Raw genomic sequence first — 13079 nt, forward strand, 5'->3', positions numbered from 1 at the left:
GGGAGGGGTGGGAAGCAAATCTGTATTTGGTGAAAGCTCTGATTTCCTCCAACCAGACCAAGCAAGCTCTTGAGTGGGTTCCAGGAAGCAAGGGCACTTCTGTCTAAGCTACAAACATTCCAGCCAGTTCCTTCCAAAAGCTGCCCCAGCCAAGACCTTGGTGCTGGTAGTAAGACGTGTGCTGGCTGAAGGGGTGGTGGTGGGGTTCTCCTTGTTCTGAGTTGCAACCACTTTTTCTCTCAGAGATGCTCCTCAGACACAGTGGTGTGTACTTTGTTGGTATTGCTCTCCTCCTCCACCTCCTGGAAATTCTCAGGATTTTCTTTGTTTGCTTTCTGCCTCCGGAGATCTGCCTTGATGAACATACTGAGGGCTGCTCCGAGGGTGAGGAACACACATAGAAAGATGTTCCCATGCATGGTTCCATAGGTGTTGATAATCTGGCCCTAGGAGATGGTGAAGATGATCCCAAATACCTGGGCAGACACGTTGAGGAGGCCAGACGACATGCCTTCTGATTCTGGGTATGTCAGCTCCACAGCAAACTCAAATCCCAGTGGGAGATAGCCAGTCATAAAAAAGTCCATTGTGCCAGCAGTGATGAACACTACCCACAGATGCCCCACATTCAAGGTCATTGTGTATACCACCATGCCCACCAGAGTCATGATATAGACCACCAGGATTGTCTCCTTGTAGGTTTTGGACCTATCCAGCCAGATGCCTGAGATCACAGCCCCAAGCATTCCTGCAATGACGATGGTCAGGCTGATTCTTCCAGCATTCACTTCTTCCCCTGGATAGTGCAAGATCACCCTGCGGTTCAGCAAAGTGGACAAGGCATAAAAAGCCCCAGCATTCAGACCATAAGTGATGATGAGCAGTACAAAGATGAGGTTTTTGAAGAGCTGGGCAATGGAACTTAAGTACGAAGCATCAGGGGATGCCAAGGCATAGCTCAGGGATTGGGCCCTGCTGGGGGGGATATTTAGGCTTCTCCTTGAATATGATGAAAATGAGGATGAAAAGAAGAGTGGTGAAACCTCCCATTATGCAGAATGTGAGGCGGATGTGGTAGGCAAGCTTGTCCTTGTCTTCAATATTGGGTACCAAAACAGGAGGGACCAAGAACCCAATTGCAATTCCAAGCCGATTGCCAAAGACAGCTATGGAGCAGGCCTTTGAAACCTCATTAGCTCCAAATCAAACTGAAGCTATGTGGGACGGCATGCCGAGGATGAAGACTTGGGCCATGGAGCAGATGACCTGGCCCAGCATGGTGACTGCAAAAAGATGCAGCTTAAGGCTGCCCAACTTCACCCAGGCCCCCAAGCAGTTGAGAGCGGAGCCAGCCAAGGCAATGGTGCGCAGGCCATATTTTTCCAGCAGCCAGGCTACTGGAAGTAGTAGAAATATGTAGGTCAGCATGTAGCACATGGACAGCCAGTCGATGGCAAAGGGACTGACCTCATAAAAGTTCATGAAGACGTTATTGATGGAGCCATACTGGATCCACTGGAAGGCATTGCACATTGAGTAGCAGCTAAGTAACAGGACCACTGCCCAACGATGCTTGCTCACCTTGATCACACTGGAATCCTCACGACCTGAGCTACTGGGGTGGGCTGAGCTACTTGGTTGGGCCAAGCCACCAATCTTCTGCACTCTAAATATTTATTTAAAACTATCTTTCTGAAGATTCACTGGAGATTCAGACTTAGCCATGGCAGATGGCCTGAGAAGCCAGCTTTCAGAACCAGATTATTTTCTTTTTAGCAGCGAAAGATAAATATTTTACGATCAGCATATTTTACTGATGAACTAAGGCTTTCTGATTACTTTCCATCGGCGGAGCCTAGTTTTATTTGTTGCCTTCGCTTTTTAAGATGTTTCTTATATATAATGTATTCATGACAAATACCAGTTGCTTTTGTTTCAAGGAAAGTCATCTTAGAGAGACAAGTTACAATATTCCCCTCCCAAACTATAATTTTAGATGTGATAAAATAACATCTACAAGCATTAATATAAGGGGCCAGGTGCAGGCTATAATAGTGCTAGTATATGCCTCTATTTATCATACTTTGTTGTACACTTGTCAGTTTACTTGTCCACACCCCCTTCCTCCTCACTCCACTGTATACTCCTTAAGGGCAGGTCTGCATCTTAATCACTTTTATATCCCCAGGGTCTAATACATATTAAAAGTAGAATAACAATGAAAAATAATATGGCCTCTGCACAAAAGCATAACTTACAAGCTTCTGAAGCTTTCTGGAATTATCCTGAGGCTTGAGAGTTCGTCATCTGTTCAGCAGGTGCAGTAGTGATTTTACAGAGGCTTTTCAGGGACTCTGCCCCCCACCCCGCTGCGTGTTCCTTCTTAGTCTTCTTGGTCTCCTCCTTGTCCTTCAGGGCCATGCTTGCATCAGCAAATCCTGGCTCCTTTGTACTTGGCAGTGAATGTATATAAAGAATGTCGAAGTCCCATTTTAAGTCTATGTATTAGCTTTCTCGTGTTTTCATTTTGTTTGGAGTCCTAATAGATCTTAGAAGTTGCTGTCTCTGCTAACATGTTCTCTGAGTCTGAGCCCAATAAAATGAATCATTAAAATATTTAATTCAGCTGCCAGAAGCAATAATGAGGATAAACATCTTAGAGGCCCAAGTTGATATCCTGTGCTCCCATTCCATCTGTGAAAAGTTGTTTCTCTATCCATCCCTTAACGTTTGTAAATGCAAGGGCCATAAGACCTTAGTCAACAGGAAATTACAAAACTCTGGGCTTCTAAAAACAAAGCCTAACTTTTCCTTTACAATTTCATGGCATTGCAATTGAACAAATTCATGTTAAAGACTGAGAGAGAAGTAGCACTGGACCCTGACCACCATCTCTGCGGCTGACAAGCTGGATGGCCCTGAGTAAGTCACCAGACTTCTCTGTGACTCCGTGGAGTCATCTGACAAGTAAGGGCACTCAATCTTGAGTGCCTCTGTGGAGTTACCAGGCAGTTTAAGGGCACCTCTGTGTATGGAATGTGCTCTGTAAACTGGAAGGTGCTGACATGCACGCAGGACTGCTTCCTCTTAGGGTGGCTGCTTGGTCACAGAACTTGCACTAGAGGTCCAAGTTTGCTTTAGCTCCAGTCTGCAGACATTTAGGATTAGCATTCCCATTATGCAGTGTTACTCACATTACTTCTGAAATCCTGTTATTGCCTGGAGAAGTCAACAGTGCCAAGCATGCTGTATATTTTACACAGTAGAAATGATCTTGAAGAATTTAATGAAAATCACAGTCATACAACAACTCAAATTTACTTGAGGGAAGTTTTCTTTTTGCAAGAAACCTGTGATGAGTTATTTGGTAATGGGAAAAGCCCTTTTGTAATGGAAATAATCATCTTCTATCTCTTCTGTAAGTTTATATTCTTATGTCATTTTTTTCTTCAGCCTGCGATGTAGCCTAAAATATTGTAATGTAAAATAATGTGCTCTATCATATTCTAAAAAGATGGTGGTGTAATTTAAGTGTTTAGCAAGTAAAAAGCAAATACTTGTTTTTGTTGCTAGTAATTGCACCTGTTTATTGACTGCTTGCTATGTGCCCCACATTGTGCTAATTGCTTTATATGCTCTGTCTTACTGGAGCCTCATTATTTGATAGGTGTCATGAAGCTGGACTATAGTAGTTTATATTTTATAGAGTTTGGAGTCTGACTCATGGGGCTGGGAGAGAACATAGAAGGTTTCAGGTTCAGAGGAAGACCCTGTAGTCCATAAATGGAAAGCAATTTCCCTGAGTCACTCAGCAAGTTATTGGAAAGGCTAGGATTATAAAGGATGCTTCCCAGCTCCCAGCCCAGTGCCTGCACCCCACACTGACCTGTCTCTACTGCACACAACACCTCATGATCTATGGATGCCAGACCCATAGTCAGAGTTTACAGAATGAATAAATCATCAATAGGTTTTTGTTAAATTGTGTATTTATTCTTACATACTTTTTCTAAAGATTTTATTTATTTATTTTTAGAGAGAGGGGAAGGGAGGGTGAAAGAGAGGGAGAGAAACATTGATGTGTGGTTCCTTCATGTGTGCCCCCAACTCAAGACCTGACCCTCAACCCAGACATGTGCCCTGACTAGGAATCAAACCAGTGACCCTGTGTTTCATAGGCTGGTGCTCAATCTACTGAGCTGCACCAGCCAGGGCAATCATCAACAGGTTTTATATTTTAAAGTGCCCAGCAGCACTGAGTCCAGTGCCTTTTGAACTGGAGACCTGTTTAAGTGTGGTGAGAGTTGGCCAGATAAGGAATTCTATTGAAAAAGAATGCTAATATTAATAATGGCCTTGCTAAAATATGTAAAGAATAGAATTTAAAGTGGAAAAATGTTGAAGGACAAAGAAAATCACACAAGACACAGCAGTGGGCCCAATATAATTTAAACCAGGGTTGGACAAACTTTATCTGTAAAGAGCCAGGTAGTAAATATTTGAGGCTTTGCAGTTCGTATGGTCCCTGTTGCAATTACTGACCTCTTCCATTGTAGTATGAAAAAAGCCATAGACTATAAAGAAACACATGGTCTGGTCTGTGTTCCAGTAAAACTTTATTTACAAAACAGGTGGCAGGCTTGATTTGTATTATGAGCCACAATTTAGTGACCTCTGACTTACACAATCCTGGTCCTATGTCAAGGAATGTGAGCTGGTGTGTTTCTGACTACATTGGGGCATGTGTTCTCCTTTTGTCAGGCAGGCAGGAAATGACTAAGGCCAAGTTAGGGTAGAACAGTCCAGTGTTGCCCAATGTCCCTGGTTACCCATGAGTGTGCCAAAAGCCACATTTCTCGGAGGGTATTCCTTACTGATAGAGTGGCTATTGAATTTCACTGTTCTTTTTGGAAACACAGCCTAAGAGGTATTTTGAGCTGTGAAGTCATATTAGCTAATATGTTTCCTAGTGGTAATGATGTCAGGAGACTTGACAATATAGTGTACAGGTGATGGTTGTGGAATTGTGCACCTGAAACCTTATAATTTTGTTAACCCGTGTTACCCCAATACATTTTTTAAAGTTTAAGTAAAAAAAGAATCAGTTAAAAAAAAAAATAAAAGAAGCCCCAGCCTTGGACTCACCCAATACTAGGCCCTACAAACTGCTCCTCTGAACTTAATTCCCCACCCCACCATTGTTCTCCCTATTCAGTCAAAAGTATTTCTAAATAATGATAATGATGGTCATGCTGGTTAATAATTATTGAGGACCTCCTATGTGTTGGGCAACTCACCTGACATTTATCCATTTTCATCACTGACTTCTACCAACGACTCTATGAGACAGATACTATCACTTTCTCCTTTTGCACAGTTTTGACAATTGAGGCTCGAAGAGGTTCATGACTCAATCAAGGTCAAAGAGCAGTTAAGTAGCTGAAGCAGATCTAAAGCCCAGGCTGGGTGATGATAAAGGCTATGGTCTTTACCACTCTACCACATGTCCATCTGTGCCACAGGTTCTTGAGGGCAGGCACTGTAAACCTGACTTTCAAAGAAGTCATACTATCCATCTTCCTCTGAATCTGGGTCTGAGAATGTTTTCTCACTTCTTTTTTTTTTTTAATATTTTATTTATTTATTTTCAGAGAGAGGGAAGGGAGAGAGGGAAAAACATCAGTTGATGGCCTCTTGCACACCCCAAACCACGGACCTGGCCTGCAACCCAGGCATGTGCCCTGACCGGGAATCAAACCTGTCACCTCAGTTCACAGGCCAGTGCTCAACCCACTGAGCCACATTAGCCAGAGCTGTTTTATCACTTCTTGCTCTCCTATGTCACTCTTGTCTGTCCTTGATTCCCAGTCTCAGGCCTGTAGCACTTCACACCTGGACTGCTGCAGTGGTCTTTGTTTAAAACAGCTCTGTTGAGATACAATTCACACTCCATACAAGTCGCCTGCAGTTCATTTAAGAACATTTTTGTCACTTCAGAAAGAATCCCCAAACCCCTCAGCTACCACACTGCTCTCCCCTGTCCCTCCTCCCTCCAGCCCTAAGCAACCATGAATCTACTTTCTGTCTCTTTGGATTTTCCTATTCTAGACATTTTGTATAAATGGAATTGCAGAGTATGTGGATGTTTGTGACTCGCTTCTTTTGCTTAGCATGTTTTCAAGGTTCATTATGCTTTTAGGGTTCATGAATGTTGCCACATATATTAGTAGTTCATTCTTTTTTGTGGCTGAATACTATTCTATTGCATGCATAGACAATATTTGTTTACCCTTTTATCTATTGATAGACATTTGGGTTGTTTCCACCTTTTGTATATTCTGAATTCTTTGGCCTCTTAAATGTATTCTGCACAGTACTTTCAGCTTAATTTTTATTAAAATGCAGCTCTCACCATATCACCCCTCTGATTGAGAGTCATCTCTGATTTCCCATTGCCTGTAAGGACATTGTTGGAACTCCTGAGTTTGGGTGTTATTGTGGGAAAGTGACAGGCATGGAGTGGACACATACTAGGTAGGAAGGGTGAGGGAACTGTGCCTTACTAAGCATGGAACCTTTTTGTGTTGCTCGAGCCTTTTCACATTGCTGGAGCCTTTCTACACTGATGGACTCTTTCCACATCAATGGGCTCTCCCCACATTGCTGCTGCTTCCTGTGAACCCTTCCTTCATCTTTATCTTCCAGGCCTGTGCCATCTGTACTGCCCATGTGGCATTCAACATGGACTGATGCACATCAGGAGGAAGATTCTTCTCTATGTGTCTCAGTTCCTTTGCTGATCTTGGGAATCTTTGAGGTCAGGGATCAAGTATGATTCATATTGATGATTACGAGTGTAATCATAATACCTGTCATTTGTTGGAGGCATTGTTATGTGCCAGGCCCTTAACTAGGTCCTTTCATTCCTTACCTAACAAGGCATCAGGATAGGTACTTTTATTTTACTCTCACATATAAAGAAACAGATGCTGAGGGTCTAAGTAACTTGTATTGAATATATTTAGTAGCTCAGTAGGTTAATGGTGATAGAGCTTAGGCTCATCTGACTCCAAGTTCATACTTTCACAATGCAGTGGTGACAAAGGACTTCTTTTTCTCTTCCTACCACTCCTCTTCTTCCTTTTCCTCCTCTGTCAGCAGGTATCATCACTCCCATTTTGAAGATGAGGAAATTAAGGTACAGACAAGTTAGATGTCTTCTCCAGGGTCACATTCCTAGTAAATGATGACTCAGGGACTTTAAAATTAGTACTTCCACAAGCATATTTTTATTTTCCCCAACTGTACTATGGCATTAGTATGTGCCTGGTACTCACCAAGCTCTTTGATGATGATAATTGTCATGCTGTAAAACAGTAGCAAGAAGATGCACATATATAAATATCAAGAGGAACTATAAGACACTCTATAGTGATAAGGATTATAAATGCTGTGGAAATTTGAGAAAAGTTATGAAAGCTTCATACATGAGGGAATCCTGATCCTAGACCTTGGAGGAGGAGTGGAGCTTAGTGAGGCAGAGAGGAGAAAGGGAAAGAGAGGCAAAAAGAGGGAGATAGAGGAAGAGATTAAAATCTTCCCATGGGGCCATTTTCCCATTCCAATCCTCCACATTGACCCAAATTCTCTTAATAGTCTGGGCACTGGTGTAACTACCATTAGGACTACTGATAAGAAAGAAACAAATAGTTGCATAATATAGACATGAACATGTGGTTTTGTAATAAGCTTATATTTTTCAAAGGGACAGTCAAGGACATTATACATTTGGGTGCTGTCTATCAGAATTCCTTGAAGTTCTATTTTAAATAAACTTATTTTGGTGAATATATCGACACCATTTCAATGACTTCAATTTCTGGGAGAGTTCACAAAAGCAACCATCAATGCATTAAAGCATGAAACATGCACAGATGTAGTTATAGCATGCTGTGGCTGTGATAAGCCAGCCCTTCTCACTAGAGCATTAGCCCTAAGCAAAGGCCACGGTCTACATAGGTTCTCCTCTTTCTTCTTTTGGTTCTGTGTTGTGAAATATGGAAGCAGATGGCACAAGTCTAGACTCTTAACTCAATCAAAGTTCAGGATAGCTCAGTTTCTTAAGAAAGCAGAGTCCTATGTAATGCTTCGGCTGCATTCTCCCAGTCTCCCAGGAGACTGCAGGGATTAGAGACAGCTCATGTTAGATGCCTGGGTCTCTGGCATGGGCAGCCTGGGCTGGCTTGGAAGCCCACAGGCTTTGGGCTGTGCTTTGCATTTTTCTCAAAAACCCTTCTCTGTCTCAGGACAATCCACTTGTACAGTCTACTTGAAATTCTTAAGATTGATTCTTGTCTATACAGTTAACTCGTATTTCCAGAGTACTGTTTTCTCCTTGTCTTCTGAAATTATTCTGTAGTACAGTGTCAAGGAGTTGTTTCAGGAGGCACATCAGGTGGTCTGCTGAGATAGTTAACCGATTTTTTAAATTTGCATTTAATTTCATTTACTACAGTTTTAAAGGGAGTATATTGGGAGCTGAATGTATTTCTTTTTCATTGCAAAAGTATTTCATATTTATTTTGAAGATCTTATACTTCCTCAAATTCTATTTTTATTCCTCAAATACTTCTCATAATAACAACTCTTTTAGTTCTATTGAAAGGCATAGTAATAACCAGTTATCACTGAATATTGTTTTTCAAAAATTATAAACTTGTTTTTCACTTAAAAATGTGATACCATGTTGGATTAAAAACCACAAATAATAGAATGTTTTCAAAACAAGTGCTGTAGTTGGAATAGCAGTAAAATAAATCTCACCGATTTTTAGGTATTTGCAGCAGACTATTCAATAGCTTTTGGCTTCAAGGATAATTAAAATGTACATTTATTGATTTCTAACCAAACCACAATATTAATAATCTCTGGAGGCATAGTGGACTATTGGCTTCTTGTCACAATGGCTTTGAGGAGGATATGGCTTTTGGTTCTAATGCCAGCTTCTCAGCAGAGTTTTGAGTTGGGTCTCTGAGTCCAGTGCATTTATGGTTTGGCAGCAACTTTTCTCCAATCTTGATGGACTTGTTCAATTTGAAGGCAAAGGAGTCATGTTTGAGGACTGAACAAACTCAACATCTCAACCTCACAAAACATTGCTCCTCTACCAAAATTGGCACTAAGTTACTAGAAAGCCACTCAAAAGCTGGGATGACATAAGCATGAGCAGAGCTTAGGAGTATACCTACAAGAGTAGTTAAGAGGAAAATTACATATTGATTGGACAAAATAATTTCAATCTCAAAAATCTGAATTATTTTAGCTCTTGGTTATAATGGCAGGACTAAAGGAAATGGATGTCAGCCAGTTCTTGTCATTAAGTCAGAAAGGCACGGAGTCTGAAATAAATGACCCGACTTGGGGAAAAAAACCTCTTAGTGTGTTAAGAAGAGTAATCCGAAAGAGGTCCTCTTAAGTAAGGATGATAAATGGAAATTAATGGTTCAGATGCCACTGATACTGATATAACATACATTAAATATCATTGATTATGGTATTTGATATCACTAAATATCACATATAAAAATAGATTGCTCTTCTTGCTTGATCTTTTCTCTATGTCTTGCCAAGATGCTAAACCATAGCAACTACATTTCTTGGCTTGTGGTATTGTGGGAAAAGAGCAGATAATGGATAGTAGTATATCCATTTCTTCCACTTGGGCCAAGGAACGTGGTTCACATATAAAGTTAACGATGCCCATTTCCCTTTCAACATATGACAGATCACATCCTAACATTGAGGCTCGGGGTCTGAGCTTTTAGTTTTCAAGAAAGTGGGAATTATTAAGAACTTTTTCACCTTTTCTGGCTAGTAGGTGAAATCCTATTGTTTGCAGGTGTTCATGGTTTTCAAAAGGAAAAAAAGAAACCCTCCCTCTTCCTTATATCATGGCTTTCCTAAAGAGGCCTCAGCTGGGCCCTTGAAGTGCCAAGTTCCTACATGGTAGTCCGCCTTCCCCTGAGTTAGCTACCTTTTGGGGTTTAGTCTTCTGACAAAATCCATAGTGTCGTTTATTGCCAGTGCTGCTCAGAGCCTCCTACTCTTGTTCTTATCTGCCTGTTACCCTCTCTTCTCCTCTCTGTCCCTGTCGATTCTCCTTCCTTTTTCCCTCTTATGTTGCTTCCTCTCCCTTCTTTCATTTCTCCATTTCTATCACTTGTAGGTGCTGGCATATTCCTGACTGAGGTACTAGGTTGGTAGCTTTTCCTCACCTCCATGATCTCCTGTATATGTGTCCTTAGTACATGGTCTGTTGATTGTGGTAAAGCTGGGTTTCAAGCTGGGGCCATCTGTTCTGCAAACCCTGTTCATACCCTGTCCCAAAGTTGTTTTTGCCTTCCTGGTGCTTGCTGAGTGTGTGTGTGTGTGTGTGTGTGTGTGTGTGTGTGTGTGTGTGTGTGTGTTTGCTTTATTCAGTAAGTGGCAGGATGGCGCACATGGCTATTGCATTATTCTGGGGGTATGGTTGGCCCCTTTTATACTCAAGTCTGCCTCTCAGTTGCTGCCAGTATTTTGGGTTATGGTTCCAGGCTTTTTGCACTAAACTGAGAGGAATAAGTTGTCGTTTCCATGACCAGGGATCTTCTAATATAGCAGTTTTCACACATTTTTTATTTGTTTTGCTTTGTATTCTTTTAACAGTGATTCTTATAAATCCTCTATGAAATCTTATGCCAAGTCCAATATTTCTAACAGGTCAAATTGGAGCTGCTTTGCTTGAAATTTTGGTGGGAAATTCAGAGCTTGCCTTCTTTTTCCCCTACCTTAGGGGTCCACCAAGGGATTCTGCAGAGAGAACTATATTTCTTCATAGCAGGGTTTGATATATCCCTGGGCTTGTACCCTCTTTTAGTTCATAGGTGAGATCCAGAGGGAGAGGCAGGGGAGAGGACATGGTACAGAAAAAGCTCAAGGGCAGATAATTGAAGTATTGCGCAACTAGGAGCCCAGTCACTGGTCTTGAATGAACCAAAGGGGCAACCCTTGAGTCTACATTTTTATTAGTATTCTGCCAGCTGTCTGGCCATTCTTGGGGCTCAGGATTTAGTAGAATCATTGTTCTTTTTGAGACAGAAAAAAAAATCCTATCACTATTCCCTTCACTAGAAAAAACAGACAGAATCAACCATAGACAGCAGTTTGACAAGTTGCTATGCCTTTGATAGAGATTAGTTAAGAGTGTGAGATGTGTTTTTATGTTATAATGAGATTATTTTTGAATTTTATTCCAGGAAGAGAGACAGGGTCAGACCAAGCAAATACAAATTTACTTGATTTGGCTTTATTATTCGAAGGCTAGGGCTAAGCTGGGTTGTGCTTGCAGGCACAGAGTTGCCAGAGGAAGAAAGGCAAGGAGCTGAAGTGAGATTAGCATGGCAGGGTAGGGAGCACAGAGAGGGCAGCTCCACAGTCCACTGTTAGGAGGTGCAGAGTCTGGCTGTAAGGAAAGGGGCTCTGGGGCAAAGGTTGCTCAGAGCAGGAAGGCCTCATTTACAGAGAGGTGAGGGGTGGTTCTACGCACTTTTTAGACTCCTTTTAGTCTCGCCTCCGCCTCTGAGCTCTGAAGTTGAATAGTGGGATTCCTCTAACAACCCTCAGTTGGCCATCCTCACCATCACTTCCCTCCTCTTCCTGATCATTCTGCCTCCATATTTTCTGATTGTTTTGTTTTTTATTTTATTTATTTTTATTTTTTATTGGATTTATTGGGTGATACAGACAACAGGCTGGTGGTAGCCAGAGGGAAAGTGGGTGGGGGAGGTGGTGGGTTTTTTTTGTAATGTCTATGGTGAAATGTACACGCAGAAGAGTGTATATAGCCTTTGTATGAAACTTAAAAATAATTACAATTAAAAAATAAAATGAACTCCCAGGGGTCCACCATATAGCTTGGGAAATAGAATAATACTACCTGTACCTTGGAATCCTGAATCTGACAACCCTGCTAAATTCTTTTAATATAATTCTAATAATTTATGAGATTCTTTTATTCTATGTAGCCAATCATATCATCTGCAAATAATGACAATTTTATTTCTTTCTTTCTGGTCCTTGTGACCACTTTTCCATTGTTTTGCCTTACTGTGCTGGTTAAGACCTGTGAATACAATGTTGAATCAAAGGAGTGAAAGTGAAAATTCTTCTTTTGTTCCTGATTTTAAATGGAATATTTATAATATTTCACTGTTGAGTTATGATACTTCCACATTATTTTATATGGACAGATTTTATCAGGTTGGAGAAATAACCAGCAATAATTAGCTAATAAATTTTATTGTGAATGGATGTCGATTTTTATCAAATGTATTTTCCATATCTTTTGAGATGATCCATAGCATACTTTTTTCTTTTGTTCTCCTTTAAAACTTTAAAGCAATGCAGTGTTTTACACTCAGAAATTTTAATGTTAAAACAAACTTAAATTCTTGGAATTAACCCAACTTGGCCACAATTTATTTTCATTTTTGTACTTTGCTAAATTTCAGTTGCTAATATTTTGTCCAGCATTTTTTACATTTATGTTCACAGGTTAAACTAGTATATATACCGTCTTCTTTTATCCCTGCCTATTTTTGGCGCCAAAGTGAAAGTTTTATAATAAAACAAGTTGGGAAATATTCCTTTCTCCTTTTCTCTCAAGCTATTTGTGTAATATTGTAATTATCTATTTTTTGAATGTTTAGTAGAACTAGCCTGTAAACCCCCTTTCCATTGGGTCTGCCATTTTTTTAAATGGAATGCTTTAAAAATAATTATTATGTAGAAACATTATTGAGTCAATTTTAAAATGTATACTTCTCTAGTAACTTGGATATTTCATCAAAATTTCCAAATTTATAGCTGTAAGTTGCTCATAGAATTATTTGACTTTTAAATTGTTTGCTGTATCTACCGTCATGCTCCTTTTAATTCTTAATATCATTTATTTGTGCCTCTGCTTCCAGTACTGCTCCCTTTTATTTCAAAGTCCACATAATCACCAAAACAGTGTTATTAAAACATGGTACTAGTCATAT

The 13079-nt window shown here is 40.5% G+C and overlaps 1 protein-coding gene and 1 pseudogene across 6 annotated transcripts in view; one reads left to right on the forward strand and one right to left on the reverse strand.

Moving 5' to 3' along the window:
* FGF13 (fibroblast growth factor 13) overlaps positions 1-13079 on the forward strand; it is a 554123-nt gene that overhangs the window by 110179 nt on the left and 430865 nt on the right. The window contains exon 1 of one of the 6 annotated variants that reach the window (XM_090264779.1): positions 2875-2922. The exons of the other annotated variants lie outside the window; for them this stretch is intronic. Within the exon in view, the coding sequence (XP_090120905.1) occupies positions 2913-2922 (10 nt within the window). The 5' untranslated portion in view covers positions 2875-2912. Of the gene's footprint in view, positions 1-2874; positions 2923-13079 lie in introns of those variants that run through there. 6 annotated transcript variants of the gene reach the window in all.
* On the reverse strand, positions 240-2421 carry LOC149990616 (choline/ethanolamine transporter FLVCR2 pseudogene; annotated as a pseudogene).

This window comes from Furipterus horrens, unplaced genomic scaffold (assembly GCF_987537825.1).
Source record: "Furipterus horrens unplaced genomic scaffold, mFurHor1.1.pri manual_scaffold_17, whole genome shotgun sequence".
Classification (NCBI taxonomy): Eukaryota; Metazoa; Chordata; class Mammalia; order Chiroptera; family Furipteridae; genus Furipterus; species Furipterus horrens.